The following is a 19,222-nucleotide window of genomic DNA, read 5'->3' as shown; positions in this document are numbered from 1 at the left end:
AAAGGTTAGGAAGCAAGAGAAGGGCAGAATTGTGGCAGGCTTAACTAGTATGATGAATTTGGACTTAATCCTCTGGGCAGTGGGATTCAGTGAAGGCTTCTGAGAAACGGAGCATCATGCTAAGATTAATGATGTTGGAGTTGTGAAAGGATGGCTTTTAGGTCAGCAATGCATCTCTGGTGGGAAATTCAGCTCTTAACTCTAAGTTTCCCAAGTGTGGATGGGGGAAATTTTTCAAAACACCAACGTTTTCAAAACCCAGTAGATCTTCACAGAGTGCTTATAATGTGCAACACACTGTATTAGGCCTATAGAGGGGACAGAGAAGCAGACTGTACCCCAGGTAAGTTTTTTTCTTTTTCTTTTTTTCAAGACAATCTCACTTTGCCACCCAGGCTGGAATGCAGTGGCGCGATCTCAGCTTGTTGCAACCTCTGACTCCTGGGTTCAAGTGATTGTCCCACCTCAGCCTCCTGAGTAGCTGGGATTACAGGTGTGTGCCACCACACCAGCTAATTTTTTTTATTTTTAGTAGAGATAGGATTTTGCCGTGTTGGCCAGGCTGGCCCAGATAAGTTTTATTGACAAAATTAGATGGCTAGCTTTTGGAGATGACCAAAGAGCAACTGTCGAAAGGTGGCATTTTGTCTTTAAAATTAAAAAAAAGAAAAAGAAAAACTACTGTTTTTTTAGGCTATAGGATAAGACTGTACTTGAGCTTTAATAATTTCAATGAGTATTAGTGGTGGGGGCACAGCCTATTAGCTTTATTTACAAGGAATGTAAGTTTGATCCTTAATATTTAGGTGTTGAAAGTGTTCGGTAAGGATGAATCATATGAAGCGATTCAAATGTTCACCTTTATATCCTGCATAACCCATAAATATTGAGTTGTTCATTCATAACGGCAGTTCTTAACATTCCAGAAGATATTTAAGCAAAATAGCCCGACGTGCCCTCTTAAAGGAGTGGTTATTGTGTTTTTCCTCCAGGATTTTAGGCATCATGGGACTTATATTACTAACTAGGATTAGATTGTCTGTTGTGCATCCATAAAAAACTTGATTTGTGGCTGTTGAATTTTGGTGAAATTGTTATTGTGGCTCTTGTATGAATTCATACTTTGTTACTTAGATGGCAAGTGAATTAAACAGCGAACTTAAAAAGTGAGCCTCCCTTTTTCTTCAGGGATACCTAAGATATTTTGGTACAGATGTACAATGTATAATAATCACATTAAAGTAAATGGGGTGTCCATGACCTCAAGCATTTATCATTGGTGTTATAAACAATCCGGTTATACTCTCTTAGTTATTTTTAAATGTATCATTAAATTGTTATTGACTATAGTCACCTTGTTGTGAGGCATATTTTACTTTTAAGAAGATAGACACTGTGCATTTTAAAAGCAGTGACAGATTTTTCTCAGTCTTAGGAATTCATTTTTTTTTTTTTTTTTTTTTTTTGAGACGGAGTCTCGCTCTGTCGCCCAGGCTGGGGTGCAGTAGCCGGATCTCAGCTCACTGCGAGCTCCGCCTCCCGGGTTTACGCCATTCTCCTGCCTCAGCCTCCCGAGGAGCTGGGACTACAGGCGCCCGCCACCTCGCCCGGCTAATTTTTTGTATTTTTTAGTAGAGACGGGGTTTCACCGTGTTAGCCAGGATGGTCTCGATCTCCTGACCTCGTGATCCGCCCGTCTCGGCCTCCCAAAGTGCTGGGATTACAGGCTTGAGCCACCGCGCCCGGCCAGGAATTCATTCATTTTTTATCAGAAAACCCAAGGATTCCTTACTATGCTCGGGCATGTTTCATGCCTTTTCAAAGCAGTTTTTTTTTTTTTTTTTTTCCTGAGAAGGACCAATTTTCATGATATAATTGTATTTAGGAGATGGGGTGCCTTTCTTTATTCTGTGCTATTTGAGTTTTACATTAAGCCTATCTAACTCCTTTCTTTTCCCTTTAGATTTGAGCTTAGAAGCCACTTCATTCTGAAGCTTTCCTGTAAGGTTGGGCCTAGCCTCACCTGTGTGTTTCCAAATATCCCACACTTGTCCCATCTTAATAGTTATGGGTTCACTTTATAATCACTTATTTCCTTGTCTGTCTCCCTCACGTGACTGTAAACTTCATACTGTCATGGCTGTTAATCTTGTTTATTTTGGTAAGCTCAAACAGTCCTTGATGAATGAATGAATAAATGCAAATTTTGCTAAATAACAACTTTATTTATTCCATTATTTTGAAGGCCTTCTTTTCCTACAGTTTATTCCCTCATTAGATTTCAAGTAATAGGAACATAAACTTAGAAATTCACCATGGAAGACTTTGCATATGGGCTGCTAAAAGAAGTTTTTCTTATTTTTAGTGCCAGACTTTTCATTCGTATCTCTCTCACTCAAAAGTCATTCAGCCTCTTGTAAGCATGCAAATTTGGAAAGAGGTAAGGGCCAGACTCAATATACACACACTGATATACACTCATTATATACTCAGTGACACAAACTAGTAACAGTTTGTTAGCTCTCTCATCTCTAATGCTGTTTTAAAATATGTTATTACTGAAGACAGATAAAAAATTGAATACTAAAACTAAGCATGTCCTTAATTTGTAAAGTGGCTCTGGGACCTAACCCAGGATGTGGCTGCATAATATTTTAGCAGTGTTTTAACCTTATTAGTTAACTTACATCAACTGAGAAGTCAGTAAGGCCAAGTCAGTAATGTGAGTGACAGCCAGCAGGTTTTACGTTAGAAGGTTTGGATCAATGAATAATTGTAATTGAAGCCAAATGTAATTAGTTATGTGATTTTTGAGGTGTTCAAGTGTAATTCCACTTGTGTTCCATCTTGAAACTAAAGCACTAGGAGGGATTACTGACAGAAGGAAAATAGGCATAAAGATGCACTTATGCACTTGACTCATCTTGTGTTCAAATCCCCAGGTCACAAAAGAGAAACCTGGATTGCTTTGTTCTAGAGAGATCATGCATGCTCTGCTGACCCTGCTTACCTCCCACCAGAGTTTCTTCGCTCCCACCCTTCTCTCTCCCCACTCTTCTTGGCCCACAGTTCCACATTCTGTTTGCTGCTTCAGGTCTCCATGCAGTAGTACATCGTGTTCTCTTTGGGATTCTTGTGCTCATTCTTGATCCAGCTGACTCTTACTTGTTTTTAGATCTCAGCTTAAGGCCAATAGCTGCAGCAAGCCCTTTCTGACCCCTAGTCTGATTTAAATGCACCACCACCCACCTTTCCATAACATCTTTATTACGGTGCTTTCCACTTTATCCTATAATTTTTGCGTTGCCAGTTTTTTCTGCTGGTCTTCTTAAGGGCAGAGATGGTCTTGCAGTACTTTGTTGAATGAATGAGCAAACTCTGATTTTTAAAAATATTCTGTAGAGGTAGTGCTAACACTAAAATTGGAGCTTTTATTAGCTATATATAGAACTTAAAAGTAATTTCAGTATATAGTATGTCAAAAAGTAAATTATTATTTATAATTTATTGTTTCTCTTTCTTGTTTTATTCAAACTTTAACAGATCTTAAAACCGTATAGCTTTAGGTTTTGTGTAGTGTCAAGAGGCTCTGGAGTCAACCTGTGGTTTTGAATCCTGGCACTGCCACTAGTTGGAGGACTTTAACCTTGGTTTCCCCAGCTATAAATTTGGGGATAAAAATAATACTTTATAACATTGTGGTGGGCACTAAATGAAATAATACATGCAGGTAAAACTCTTGCATAGTTCCTTCCTGAAAACACCACTGACACCGCTGACTTTTCCCACCCTAATTGTATGTGAACCCATAGAATTCATAGAATTGCAGAATGCTTTTATATTCTCAGGGCAGATGGTAGACTTTGTCAGTTCTCTAAAATTATCTGGAGGAGTTATAAATTAGTGATACTGTGCCACCTTTTATGACTCCAGTATGGGACCTGCCGTATGTCTCATACAGCATCATGAGCCATTAAACTGTAACACACGAGCCATGCTATAGTCTAAATGGCAAAGCAATCTCCTCAGCAATGAGGCCCTGGGATGCAGTCATCACTGATGCTGGGGTACTCTTTTTTTCTCCCATTTCTCATAAACTGGAAGGAGAGTAGTTACCAGTAGGCTCTCCAAAAGTTTTGGCATGACCTTTATGGGAACAAGTTTGTAAGCAGTATGGACAGGTGGAAAACTTCAAGGACTTGGTCAAGCTCATGGCAAATGTTGCTTGTAAGCTACTAGAAAATCACAGAAGGAGGCAGTACACCCTTTTAGGAAATAGAACAGTAGAGGAGGGTGCCAAATGTGACCTGCATGCGCTATGCACATAGACATAAATTCAGTGCTTGGGTATGTGAGGTGTAGAAGGGACATTTGCTTTCACCACACGCATTTCAGTCATTCATAGTATGACTGCTAGCAGGGCAGGTTTTAGGCTTCGGAGCCTTCTTGCTTGTTCTAGAATAAGCATCAGCAACGTTTTCTCTTAAAGATATCCTGTGACATTATGAATTACCTGGAGAGTGTGATCTGTCACCACATATTGCTTGTCAAAAATGCTTACCGCATGTTTTTGAGTGAATTGCAATGGATGTTTTAAAATTAGAGATATAATAATTATGGTTGCTGAATAATGGTTTGTTTTGAGGTCACAACATGCTTTTTTTTTTTTTTTGAAACAGAGTCTCTGTCACCCAGGCTGGAGTGCGGTGGTGCGATCTTGGCTGAATGCAACCTCCGCCTCCTAGGTTCAAGCGATTCTCGTGTCTCAGCCTCTTCAATAGCTGGGATCACAGGTGTGGTCTACCATGCCTGGCTAATATTTGTATTTTTAATAGAGCCTGGGTTTCACCATGTTGGCCAGGCTGGTCTCAAACTTCTGGCTTCAAGTGATCCACCTACCTTGGCCTCCCAAAGTGTTGGGATTACAGGCATGAGCCACTGCACCTGGCCAAAGTGCTTTTTGACTTTAGATGTAATATATTCTGGCCTTGAGGGATGAGATATTTTGCGTTGGTAAAATGTTGTGATTAAGTTAAGCTTCAAATGCGCAAAGACTTTTAAGCAGCAGGTATAATTGAATATAATTTTACCATTGCTTGATGAACTAGGGTCTTTAAAGATTTTTGTTGTTGTTGTTGTTGGGAGGGGGTGGTATTTGACCCAATTTAGTTTTCGGCGTGTGTTTTTTCTTCATCTTCATGTCGGACTACACCTGCCACTTCTGCTGCTACTTCTTATTCAGACAACCTCTTCTTTTGCAGTCCATTGATGGTTTGCTGCCAGTAATTGCCTTTAGGTTGAAAAATCGGTAATCAAGTTTGGGAAGATTTCTGTGTTTTTCAAAGGCAAGATTCTTAATGAGGATCCAAGGCATGTTGGGCGTTTATCCCAGCTGTTTTCTATGTACTTCATGTTTAGGGATCGTGTCCCAAAGGATGGCTGTCTTTTACTTGAGTCTCCACTTGATGAAAGTGGGCTTTACTGTAATATTTTTGCATAGGATGTTCAATACATTCATTGTTGATATCATTTACATTTTTTCTCTCTGCTTTTTACACAGTCAAAATTTGCTGTGCGATGTCACAATTGTGGCAGAAGACATGGAAATCTCTGCTCATAGAGTGGTGCTGGCCGCCTGTAGTCCTTATTTTCATGCCATGTTTACAGGTATGAAATATTTTAGTTATGGGCATTTTAAAAAATGTATTCAGATCTGAGCTTTTCTTACCACATTTTCTTTTGTTATTAACATTTTACTTTTATGAAATGAAGAATTATAATGGAAGAAAATGTTCTTGCTTTGTTCCAAATTCCTCCTCGTCTTTGTTTTTTATTGTTGGGGGTCAGTAAGCCTATACATACATACACTCACAATTTTATGCTCAACTTTCCCCCTGTAAGTTATACGTATGTATATTAGTTCCTGCCATTTATAATAGCTTTTTGGCACTTTATTATTTTGACAAAAGAAAAACACTTTTACATTTTTTAAAATGATTTTTATATTTGTTTCATCTAGTATTACATTGAACAAAAAGATGTTTATTTAATATCCTTCATTTGGAAATACAAGAAAATAAAGCGGTTTATCTACAAGCTTAGATTTTACTTTGGCAACTGTGAAAATGTATAGAATGATTTTAGTACTTCTGGAAAAGAAGTAATTTATGTCTGTCACACTTGAATCCTTTACTCTCATTCTTTTTTAAAATGTACTGTACAAAGAAATGAAGTTTTTATCTGTTACATCAATGAGTTTATAATCTTAGGGTATTGGTATGCCAAATAGAAAATACGAATAGAAGTGTAGTTATACCAAAAAGCAAAAATACAAAGCTCTTCTTACTTTAGAAACTATTAAGTATTTTTGGTGCTACTGTTTTACTAGATACTTCAAGGCATACAAAAACAATATGAACATGCTTCTTGCCCCAAAAGCTTCCTGTGTCGCCAGGGAGATGGATGTGCACCCTTTAATAGGTAATAGTGTATGCAAGACCTGAGTGCCCACAGCAGTGAGGAGACATTGAGGGCTGTGATGGGCAGCACTGAGAGAAGGATTTCCCCAGACCTGATGGATTGAGGGGTTTACACAGATGAAGATGAGTGTAGAAGGTCAGATGGAGAAGGTGGACTGAGTGAAAACTTTTCTGGGTGTCTTGGGAGTAGTGAGGAGACCAGAGCCCCACTCAGTTTTCAGCCTTTTATGATCTTGCTGTTCCAGAACAGAGTTAAATAATCAGGAATGAAGAAGGATAGCAGGTGGGCTCTGAGGATGTAGAGGATGTAGTTTGGGAGGGTTGCCTTTCAGCTGAGATTGATCTGAAAAGTCAATACCCATGAAGCGAGACTAGTCAGATTTTTATGTCTTGGGGTTCACTTTAGTCTCTTGATTTACATCTTATTTATTACTGCTGGACACTTTTCTAGAGAGAGGGTCTCTAAGGCTTGTAAGAGGAAGGATTCGATCTGGAATGTGTTGGGCTACTTCAGGAACTCCCTTGTAAAGTGCTGTCCCCCGCTTGATGGCCTTCCTTCAGATGTCCTGGCTTCCTTCAGATGTCCTTGTAAAGTGCTGTCCCCCGCTTGGTGGCCTTCCTTCAGATGACACTGCTGTTGCCACTTACTTGTTGGAACTACAATCTGTGCTTCAGTTTCCCCATCTGGAAAATGGGAATAATAATATTACCCACATTCTAGAGTTTTTGTAAAGATTAAGTGAGATCATATGTGTGAATTTCTTAGCACTTTACACATAGAAAAAGATGAGTTAATTTTGACACTAATTATTATGGTCATCATTACCATTCTTTTTTATTCTAACTTCATAAATTTCTTTATATTCTGTACAAGATTGGAAAGCTTTAAGCTAGACTCTTTTTTTTTTTTTGATAAATGTTTTATTGTCCACAGAGTGACAAAAATAGAGTGATTAACTTATACCTGTAAGATCAAGGTTAGTTTCGTTTCCCCTCAAAAGGCTTTGGAGACTTAGTGTCTCCAAATTCCTTGAGCCTTAGACATCCAGTGAAATGGATGCTAGGTAGAGATAGGAGATCTTATTATGTCTTTAGCTCCCTTTTCTGTTTGCTTTATAATCTAAACTGCATTTCGGTTTCCCTCTTCTGTGTTTGTCTAATGGTTCTCTATGCTTCATGATTTAGCTGACATGTGATTTATGAATATGTGAGCTTTGCCTAAGGAAGGGAATGAGGCATTGAAGACATTCTGATTCTCTAAGTATTTATAGTGTATCGCAACTAACTAGTAGGTAGGTGCTTTTGCAATTCAACTGGTTTCTGTCTGAGAATATACCTTTTATGCTTAGTCAAATTTTAGATTGCTATACGCTGAAGTAGTTGAAAATAGGAATACTGTGTTAATTTCTGGCACATATACAAAGTGTGAATTGAGTACCTAACGTGTTTTTTTTTTTTTTTACTAGTTTATTGAGGCATATTTTATATATCATAACATTTACCCATTTCAGGGCTGGACGCAGTGGCTCACACCTGTAATCCCAGCACTTTAGGAGGCTGAGGCAGGTGGATTGCTTGAGTTCAAGACCACCCTGGGCAACACGACGAAAACCCATCTCTATCAAAATACAGAAATTTAGCTTAGTGTGGTGGCACTAGCCTATAGTCCCAGCTACTCAGGAGGCTGAGGTGGAAGGATCACTTGAGCCTGGGAGGCAGAGGTTGCAGTGAGCCAAGATGGTGTCAGTGCACGCCGGCCTGGGTGACAGAGTGAGAGAAAAAATAAAATTACCTGTATTAAATGCACAACTCACTGATTTTTAGTAAATTTACTGAGTTGTACTGCCATCACCATAAATCAATTTTAGAACATTTTTGTTCCCACATAATGTTTATGAGGTTCATCCATGTCATTGATGTTTCAAAGGAAGCTGTTCTTATTGCTAAATAGCATTCCATGTGAATAGACCACTTTTGACCTTCCATTTACCAGTCAATGGATGTTTTTGTGTTGTTTCAATTTTTGGCTATTATGAATAATATTGCTATGAGCATTCATGCGCAGTTCTTTGTGTGGACATGTATTTTTATTTCTCTTGGGAGTAGATATCTAGGAGTGTAATTGCCAGGTCACATGGTACATTTATACTCAAAAAATTCTGCTAAGCTGTTTTTCCAAAGTTACCACACTGTTTTCCATTCCTACTAGCAATGTTTGAAACTTCCTATTTCTCCACATCCTTGCCAGCACTTGCTCTTGCTTTTTAAAAAATTATAGCCCTTCTAGTGGGTGTTGAAGTAGCATAGTATTGTAGTTTTAATTTCCATTTTTCTAATGACCAATGATTATGAGCATCTTTCTATGTGCTTATTATTTAGGCTAAACTTTTATGGTTTTTCAGTAGTAGATGCTCTTTGACTTTCTGGCTATCTTTGTATTGTTTTTTTTCTACCTTTTAATCTACTGTTTAGCCAACAAGTTGGCAGAGATTAGATAAAAAAGATAAAGGCAGGGCGCAGTGGCTCATGCCTGTAATCCTAGCACTGTGGGAGGCCAAGGTGGCAGAATTGCTTGAGCCCATGAGTTCTAAACCAGCCTGGTAGAAATAGGGAGACCTCATCTCTAAAAATATTTTTTAAAAAATTTACTGAGCATAGTCACACGTGCCTGTATAGTCAGTCCCAGCTACTGGGGAGGCTGAGGCAGGAGGATCGCTTGAGCCTAGGAAGCAGAGGTTGCACTGAGCTGAGATCATGCCATTGCCCTCCACCTGGGCAACAGAGTGAGAATGTGACCTTGTCTCAAAAAAGGGAGAAAAAAAAAAAAAGAAGACACGGGGATTGGGTCTAGGTAATTTAGTGTATGTAGACTCATTTAAGTATTTGCCAGAGAATAAGTACTTTATTTCTTTATTTGTTTTTTCATGGTCTGAAGCCCTGGTAAGCTTTTTTTTTTAAAATTATGGTGAGGTTAACAAGTAGACCATTGGATGCTTTCATTCCACCAAACATCAGGTACATTTACATTCTCTTGCTCAGGGACAGGGAGTTTCCCTACTCTTCTTTTGTTTTCGTGTGACTAACCTATTAGGAAATGGGGAATATGCAGATGTTCTTTGTTGGCTCTTACTTTTAATCTCATAAACTGTAGGTGAAGTATTCATTTAAATTATATCACCTAAGAAATAATTCTGTTACTCGTCATAGTTCCAAGTGTTTGAGTAGAGAAGGGAAGTGAAAAGTAATTCTGTGATGTAGTCACAGGGTTTTTACTTTCTGAAGTATGGGCCTATTTAGAGCAAGGCCAAGTTGTTTAACTATTACTTAAGAAAGAACATACCAAATTGGGTTCTTGTGTTTTTAGATTACTTCTTGGTTACAAATGTGGCATTTAGAAAGCTGTTTGCTTAACACATACTTTGAGATTTATTTGTGCCACAGGCTAACATTTCTGAAATCTGGTGAGAAGTACTGAATACTAAATTTTTATTTTTAGCCTTTTTTTTTGGTGTGCTTTTTGATTTCTTTTGTTATATTGAACATGATTCAGTAAAATAAATTAGAATAGGAAAAGACAGATTATTGTTTGAGTTACTAAGAAGTGAGATTTTAAAAAGCTGTGTACATGGTTATGTTTGTCTAAGATTCATACTTTCATTCATCAAGGAGTATTTATTGAGCATCTTCTCTGCTAGGCATTGTCCTAGGCTTTGGGGACTAGAGTGATGAATAAAACAGATAAGTTCCTGTTCTCGTGATTCTAGTTAGGAAGAAGAAGAAAGGTTAGACAGTAAGTAAACACACGAAAGATAATTTCTGGTATTGATGATGGCTCTGAAAAAAATTAAATAGAATGTTGCACAAAGAACTTAAGATGGAATGCTTTAGGCTGCCTGTAACAGCAAGCTCCATTCAAACTGGTTTAAATAATAAGAAAGCAGGCTGGGCACCAGACATGGTTGGATGTATAGCTTGAAAATTTCATCAAGAATCTTCTTCCTTCTGTCTCTCTACCCTTCTGTCCTCAATAAAAACATCCTAAGGTTTGTTCCCCTCTTAAATGAAAGATGCCTACAACAGCGGACCCAACAACCACTTCCTTGAGTGGACTCAAGGAAGGAGGACTCTCTCTTTTAGGAGCTAAGGAACCTTTCTCAGAAGATACCCAAACCAGATCAAAACTGGAAGGGCAATGCAGTTAACATGTTGGCCTTAGAATTGCTGTAGAACTGGAGAGTTACATGCTCTGACCATCATAGAGAGTGGCTGGTGGGGCACCTGGGTCAGCTTGCCAAACTGAAAATGCCTGTGTGTCAGTAACTGCTTTGTAACCCAAGAAGAAAAAGGTGGTAGTGATTAGAGTAGATGATAAGTAGAACTTACAAAGTAATGGAATACAATTTATTTATTAAACATAGCTATAAATTTGTTATTTATTTCTTAGGGTTTCAGCACAGTCAGTGTTTCTGCGTTATGCTTTTATGTTTTCTTTTTTTTTCTAGATGTTTTGTGTGCTAAATAACTGAAATTAGAATCATAGAATTTTAAAAATGAAATGAATTTTAGCGTTTATCTTTTTAAACCTATTCACTTTTCATGTATTCATTGGATAAATTCATTTTACAGTGGATAAGTGAAGTTACCAGTTTATGTTGGGCTTCAGGAGTCCTGATTAAAGGTCCTTGAGATGGATTTTTTTTTTTTTTTTTGAGATGGAGTCTCGCTCTGTCACCAGGCTGGAGTGCAGTGATGCGATCTCAGCTCTCTGCAACCTCCGTCTCCTGGGTTCAAGCGATTCTCCTGCCTCAGCCTCCTGAGTAGCTGGGACTACAGGCATGCGAGATGGAAATGTTTTTAGCTATAAATGTGTTTTTACACTTTCATGATTTGGAGGACTTTCTTTTTTTTCTCAATAAAAGTAGATATGAGACTAGGTGCAGTGGCTCATGCCTATAATCCCAGTACTTTGGGAGGCCAAGGCAGAAGAATCATTTGAGGCTGTGAGTTCAAGGCTGCAGTGAGCTGTGATTACACAATTGCATTTCATCCTGGGCAACAGAGTGAGACTCTGTTTCAAAAAAAAAAGAGAAAGTAGAGATGATGTGGTATTTGCTAGTGAAAGTGCTTAGCTCACCCTGTAATGTATAGTGATGTTCAATAAATGTTTGTTGACTGAAATCCTTCATAGTTAGAATATCCATATTTAAGACTAATTGTAAAGTGCCATTAGTTATGTTAAGCAAAAATGCTATATTTTATGTATTTACTCAATTAATTAATTTATTTACTTATTTATTTGTTTGGCAAGACAGAGTCTTGCTCTGTCACCCAGGCTGGAGTGCAGTGGTGTGGTCTGAGCTCACTGTAACCTCCGCATCCCAGGATCATGCAATTCTCCTGCCTCAGCCTCCCAAGTAGCTGGGATTACAGGCATGTACCAGCATGCCTGGCTAATTTTTGTATTTTTAGTAGAGACAGGGTTTTGCCATGTTGGCCAGGCTGGTGTTGGACACCTGACCTCACGTGATCCGCCCACCTCGGCCTCCCAAAGCACTGGGATTACAGGCGTGAGTCCCTGCGCCCAGCCAAAATGCTACATTTTAAATTGGCACTTGCTTTACTTTTTATTCATCTAGTCATTTATTTATCCAACCCGTATTTATTGGGTATCTACGAGATGTCAGACATGTTATACAGAGATAAGAAAGGCTTCATCCCTGTTCTCAGTGAACTGAAGAATTCAGAGGAGGAGAACTAGGTAAAGAGTTGATTACGACAGAGTGGATTTGCATGAGTTACCCAACTGTATCTAGAGTGAGAGTGTTAATCAAGCCTTGGGCCGCCAACAGATAAGGCTACCTAGAGAGCTTCCAGTGGAGATTAGCCTGGGAAATGAGTGGGTGGGGAGACAGAGAGGACAATGTGCAACAGGAGCATCAGGGGTCAGACATTGCCTGGTGTCTGTAGAAAACAACAAACAGCTTCTCATTAATGTATTTCAAGTTTAGAAATGGCGGCGGGGAGAGAGAGAAGGCTAGATAATGAATCAGGGGCTGGACATGTGTGCTTGGACTGGGAGAAACCAAAGGATTTTTGAACTCCATGCTCAGATTTGTGGAGTCAGTACTGGAGGCAGGAAAAGAATTAGGAGGTGGCTCCATGGGTGTTAGCAAGAGATTATAGGACCCCCAATGGCGAGAAGGTGAGAAGATTTATTTGAGATCTATCCAAGGTTAATTCTGCAAGTTTTGGTGAACTGTGGGATTGGTGGGTAAGGAAGAGGAGAGAGTCAAGGATGACTGTCACTTAGGTTTTTAGTATAGGTATTTGTATGGGTTGCATAATGTACTTTCAGAGTTCTGATATAACTTCAGAGTTATGTGATCAAAACATAAACAAGAAACTATAATCTCTATAGAGATTATGGGAGGTTACAAATGGTAAGGATAAACTATGTACAGTATCATTGGATAGCCTAGCTTTTTTTCTGTTTGTTTTAAATCTGACAAAGTCTTGCTATGTTGCCCAGGCTAGTCTTGAACTCCTGGGCTCAAGTGATTCTCCTGCTTCAGTCTCCCTAGTAGCTGGGATTACAGGAGTGAGCCACAGCACCTGACTCTCCTTGGATAGGTTTTAAAATGCATTATCAATCATAAATCTCACAAAGCCATGCCGTTTAAAGATTTCCTCTGAAAACACAGCAAAGGGCAAAAACTAAGGTAATATGTAACTACTGGAATTAGATATAAATAACTTTTACAATTCTCTTTAGTATGTGCTTTGATTCATAGTAATTAGAATTTTTAAACCATTAATGCAGTCATGGGCAAGTTTTTTGTTTTTCTTACTGTTCTTGTAAATTAATATAAAAATATTAAAATGTTTTCAAAACAGTATATAATTGAGATTGAATTTATTGGAAGCAGATATAGTTTTCTGGGGAGAAAAATAATCTTAAAAATGGCAAATATTTGAATTAGCAAAATGCATCATATAGCAATACCTTAAAAACTGTAATATTAAAAACTGTTTGGCAGAGAACTAATTATTTTTCAGCCATACATGTAAATTAAAGTCCCACTTGGTTTTGTCTAAGGTGAGTCCCATTTAACTGAGTACTGGCTGTTTGGCTTTGGGCTCATGTGGCCCCAGGCCCTGAAGGGCTTCGCATATTATTGGGGCCCTGTAGGTGAATCAGTTATGGGCTTTGTCCAAAGTCCAGGTGGGAATCACCAGAATGTCTTAACTTTTGGCACAAAAGAGTCTTCAGTTTATACAAACCCCAACTATCCACAGGATCCAGCAAGAATAGAATAGGGGAAGGTGCCTTATCTGTGGCTGAAGACTTGTTTTTCTGTATTCCTTGCCCCTCCTTTTTCCCCCTTTCTGTAAGCAGGGAAAAAACATTTGCTGCAGCACTGGACATACAGCTCAGTCCCTTTTCATCCTGCTATGTAGGTATAGGTACATCTTTCTCATTAACTCTCCTACTTCCTTTGTAGGAAAGAGATGTTTTTCTTCTGGGAAGAAATATTTTTCTTCCTAGGATGTTTTTCTTCCTGGGAAGTAGCAGGGTAGTTTTGGGATATTTTAGCTCTGAGGTGAACAGCTTCTTTCTGAGATCTTGTCAGAGATAATCTCCAGGGAAGCACACAGTTAAATGTACACGAGGATTGTTATTTCTCTCCTCCCAGGGTTTGTGTTTACAAAGGAATTTTGTGTAATTGTGATTTCCCATAGACTTTTCTGATAGTTTATGGTCGCTGACAGTGCATTGTATCTGAAAAAGAAGCGAGCTTTCAAGAAATCTTGAGGCAGTGTTGTTTTAATAAGAGACGCTGGGTTAAAGTGAAGGTAATGAAGGCACGTTCTCATGCTTCTTTTATCTTTAAAACTTAGTGAATTCTAGAGCCAAATCTTTTTTGCCCATGGCCCTCAGCATTATTCTTGGACTGTCCTTTTAATTTTTAATTGAATCCCTCCCCACCCCCATTCAATTGCTTGTGTCTCCAAGTATCATGGTTCACTTACGTTGTCCACACCTAGGTGCTTAAACTTGCCTCCTGCTCTCCTCAAGTCTGCCTGGCTTAGGGACTGTCTTGTTTTTCTAAGACCACCAGAGCGAGCACAAAAGAACCAGCAAGTAGGCAAAGGTCAGGCGCAAAACTGCACGTTTATTTTGGTAACCTAAGGTGTGCGGGAGAGTCTGTCGGCCTCCGGGGAAGGAGGCCGGCAGAGTCCCCCCGTGGGGCTCTCGGACGGACTTCCCACAGTCCCGACATCCCGACAGGAGTGGGGCTGCAAGAAGGCCGCCGGGCTGTGAGAAGGCCGCGTGGCTCAATGGCGGAGAGCGGCTTTTCTAGGAGTGGGAGGGCAATAGGCGGGGCACAGGCGTGTCAGGGGCGTTCCGCAGGTGCGACCAGGTAAATCTTGGTCTCTTCAGATTGACGTCACCTGGCGCATGCCCAGTTGGTCTGCACCCTCCCTGGGCGCCGGCTGCATTTTCGCGCGCGCGGGAAGAGTTGGTGGTGAAGAAGAACCCGGAAGTGCACCATCTTGCCTCCGTTCGTCCAAACAGGGACCATCCCTTCTCTTTTCTCTTTCCGTATTTCTTTTCCACAAGTGGGTATTAGGAAGAAAGTCTTGTACTGTTTTTTTACAGGCAGTTTTGTAGAAGGATACCTGGTTTTAGTAATAAAGCTGGTATGGAAATGACTTCAGCGTGAAGTTGCTGCAGATGACAAACAGGAACTGAATCTGAGCTAGCAGATCTCTGTAACAAGCTTTGTTATTGACTAACCCTTTGTTATTATTGTGATCCCTGTTATGCCTTGCATTTTCTCAGCATCATAAGTAATTTGTTTTCTCCTTGTCTCTGGAGTGAGGGTTGTGACCTCTCACTGAGGGTGGAGCCTCTGTGTCTGGTGCAGGCTATGCATGCCCCTGCAGGCATTTGTGTGTTTGTTGAAGGAGTAATGCTAACCAGGTGGGTGCTTTTTAGCAGCCGTTCATTGCTGTTAGCCAAAGGCAGTAACATCGTTACTCTTCTAGTCATGACTAGAAATCCATGAAGACAATAAATGCCCAAAAGCAGGGACAGCCTCAGCTACTGATCCTGTAGCCACAAGAATAGTTCGTGCAGCTGGACGTATGGCACATTCATTGCTGTGATACGATTTTGAGGTACAAGCGGGTAACAAAAGTACATTTTATGATTTGCTCAGGTAAGCTTTGGAAGAGGAAGGTGAGTGTTTTCAGCTTGCAAAAAGTGGCTGATTATGCTGCCCATTGAATACAGTGAGTGGCAAGAAGGTGTATCAATCCGTATTGGCATTGGAACTTCCACAGTAGTGCCTTGCTGTAACATCACTCATATTCCTTTGTGTTTTAGGTGAGATGAGTGAGAGCCGAGCAAAGAGAGTTAGAATAAAAGAGGTAGATGGCTGGACCCTGAGGATGCTAATTGATTACGTTTACACTGCAGAAATTCAGGTTACAGAAGAAAATGTACAGGTAAGAGTAAACACTTCACACCATCTAGCTATTTATGCATATAGTTTTTTTAATAAAAAAAAGCATACCCACACAGTATACATTTTACACCAAAATAATAGGATTCACTGTGAAAATTGTAATTCTAAAAAATATTTGGAATGATTGCATCTTTTTAGTAATGTTTCTGAGTTCAGTATCTTTTATATTCTTTAAGATCTAAGATACAAATCCTTTAGTTCTCTGAATGATACTTGTTCTTTCATGAAAACACTGTCATATTCTTTTATAACTGTTGATTGATGCTGCTCACAGTTTTTCTTTATTCCTTGGAAGGGTATAGTCTACAAAGAATGTTTTTGACTGCTGATATTCTTTATTTCTGCCTTTTTTTTTTTTTGATACACGATCTTGCTCTGTCTCTCAGGGTGCAGTGTAGTGGCTTGATCATGGATCATGCAGCCTCGACCTCCTAGACTCAAGCAGTCTTCCTGCCACAGCCTCCCAAGTAGCTGCGACTACAGGCATGTGCCACTATGCGTAGCCAGTTTTCTTATTTTTTGGTAGAGAGGTCTCACTGTGTTCTCCAGGCTGATCTCAAACTCTTGGACTTCAAGTGATCCACCCTCTTCAGCCTCCCAAAGTGTTGTGATTATAGGTGTGAACCTCCATATGCCCAGCCTATTCTTTGTTTCACTGTTTGAGCATCCTCTTTAAGTGATTCTGGAGTTTAGCTAAAAGTTGACATTGCATCTTATTTCCTGTAAAGAACAAATGTTTCATGTGTGTTACATAAATGTTTAAATAATACAGATGGATGTGGAGTAAAAGGTGAAAATCTCTCTTTAGAAAACTGCCCTCCTCTTTGAACCTACTCCAGTCCACATACATTGATTCACTTCTTCTTCCCTAGAGGGTAGCTTCTGTTATCTACTGTGAATCCCTTCAGACCATTTTCCATGTGTTTATTCACACACGCGTACACATAGATTTTTTACATAAGAAATACTACGCTTGTTCTGAAACTTGCTTTTTGAACTGAACAGTGTCTTAGGGGTCTTTACACAATGTATATGGGTCTAACTCATGTTAATCAGCTATATATATATGTATGTTTTTCACCTTTATATAAACAGTGCAATGAGTGGACAGTTTTACATTTGCATACCCAAACTTTATAAGCTGGATTCCTCAAAATGGAATTGGTGAATCAAAGAGTACATGCGTATATTCATTTTTTGATAGTGATGCCAAATTGCCATCTGAAAGTGTGTGTTTATTTATATTCCTTCTAACAGGGACACTGTGTTTTAAGGACAACAAAAATAACTAGGGCTAAATTCTTAAGAAATAATCTTTAAATTCTACTTACACAAATAGGAAGTTGTTGGCTTAATCCTTATCCCTGCTAGCTAGTTGAAATATGCTAGAAAATGAATTTGGAGATTGAAATCTTTGCACTTTTTAAGACATGCAAGACATGCTATCGATTGTTCCATGTGAAATATTGGCAGTAGTAAGGTCTCCTGGTGATCTTTCCCAGATGGCCTCATTAGCCTTTGCTTGGAAGTTCCAGTTATGAGGTAAGGCATTTGAAAAACCTTGGTCAATATTGGAGATGTTTCTAAATGTATGCATCAGATGCCAGATGCATTTTTTTTTTAACATAGAAGAAAGTGGTATATGTCATGAGATCACTGTGGTAATATGTCATCTCATTCTTGTCTTTTAGGTACATTTAAACTATTCACTAGATTCTGGGGCATTATTTTCAACAGAAGTTTATCTTGGTTTCTTTTTGTTCATTCCGTTTATTCATTTTAGCGCATGGGCCTCATTATACCCTTATATTTGACCTTCAACAATTGAATTAGTGATTTCTTTGATTCACAATGGACCACATGGGAGAAAATTGAGAAAAATCATTTAGGCATTAGAGACAAAACTTTGTGAATTCAGACCTGAATGTTGTTTGTAGTAGTTCTTGTGGTGGGGACATGGGCCTATTAGGAGTTAGAAGAACGCCTCTCATGTTTCTTTTAATAACTGTCATGTTCCAGTCCTGAAATATTAGTCATCACAGCCTTTCAGAAAACTCTTGCCATGCTAATTTGCCTCTTGTATATATTGCTTAGCTTTTAGAATATGCAGGAATACATTCTAAGAGTTACATTTGGCAGGCTTATTAGATGCTTAATATTTGTATAGTTTCATTTTGTTTTTAAGAGGGGGAGGGATATCTCTTCAGCATAGGGCTATCCTGGTTTGTAAAGCTTTCTTTTATTTTCGATTGAAAAATACTTGTTTTGGAAAAGGCAGTTGAGAAATAAATTTGATTAAAAATAGCGACTTTTTCCATAACATGTGTTTTTCAGTGAAAAAAAATAAGACTATACCATATCAAGATACACCAGACTCCTCTTTCCTGTTTTATATGTTTTTTGTCAATCTGTGTTTTGTTAAATCTTTCTTGTGAGGTGCTGTCCACCTTAAAAAAGCAGTATGGTGAAAAAAACAGTATGGTGGAGGTGTCTGGTGTTATTAATGTTAAGCTGAAGTTTTAAGTGGCCCTAACTGAAAGCCGTGCTCTGAATTTATATGCCCTGAAGGTGCTGACAGTGGGAACAGAAGTTTCTGTAATTCAAATGTTTCTTGGTGGTGGTATATTTTTCTCACGAGACCTAGACTCAAATCTTTTACCAGGTGACCTCCCTTTTGTAAGTTTCTGTTTTAGTAGTAAAGTACAGTATTGGGCTAGAAAGTATTTTTGGGATTGCATGTTTTGATGTAGAATCATTGTGCCGTAGAATGCTGAGGTCCAGCCATCTGTTGGCAGTCAGTTGGCGACAGAACAGGGCTATAACCCTGTTTTCCCAGATTACTAGTTTAGGGTCTCTTCCATGATACTGTACAGTCTCCTTATTACACTAACTTTAAACAATGTGATAGCTATTTGAAATGAAAGTTGTTAACTTGGAGTCAGAATGAGGGAATGAGTAATTTAAAAAATTAACTCCAAAGAAGGGACAACTGTTACTATAGTCCCTTCTGATTTATACAAGCAATAGGGCTTTAATTCTTGGCCATTCCAGGTCTCCTAGCTTTTTGTGTGTTTGTGTATGTTGCTGCTGTTGTTTTTTTGTTTGTTTAGGTTTTTAAACTTTGGCTTTAAGTTTGGATATTTGGTTTTATTTATGGCAAAATTGGAGGATAATTTGAGCTAAATGAATTTACAGTTTTTTTAAAAGGGA

The 19,222-nt window shown here is 38.9% G+C and overlaps 1 protein-coding gene across 2 annotated transcripts in view; it reads left to right on the top strand.

The window, feature by feature from the left end:
* Positions 1-19,222, top strand: part of KLHL2 (kelch like family member 2) — a 116,281-nt gene that overhangs the window by 16,338 nt on the left and 80,721 nt on the right. The window contains exons 3-4 of one of the 2 annotated variants that reach the window (XM_023228517.2): positions 5,561-5,667; positions 15,871-15,992. In XM_023228517.2, coding sequence (XP_023084285.1) covers positions 5,561-5,667; positions 15,871-15,992 — 229 coding nt within the window. Of the gene's footprint in view, positions 1-5,560; positions 5,668-15,870; positions 15,993-19,222 lie in introns of those variants that run through there. The other variant, XM_023228527.1, reaches the window with a different exon arrangement.

Source organism: Piliocolobus tephrosceles, chromosome 3, assembly GCF_002776525.5.
Source record: "Piliocolobus tephrosceles isolate RC106 chromosome 3, ASM277652v3, whole genome shotgun sequence".
Lineage (NCBI taxonomy): Eukaryota > Metazoa > Chordata > Mammalia > Primates > Cercopithecidae > Piliocolobus > Piliocolobus tephrosceles.
The sequence above is the reverse complement of the archived record's forward strand: the minus strand, read 5'-3'. Positions and strand labels throughout refer to the sequence as shown.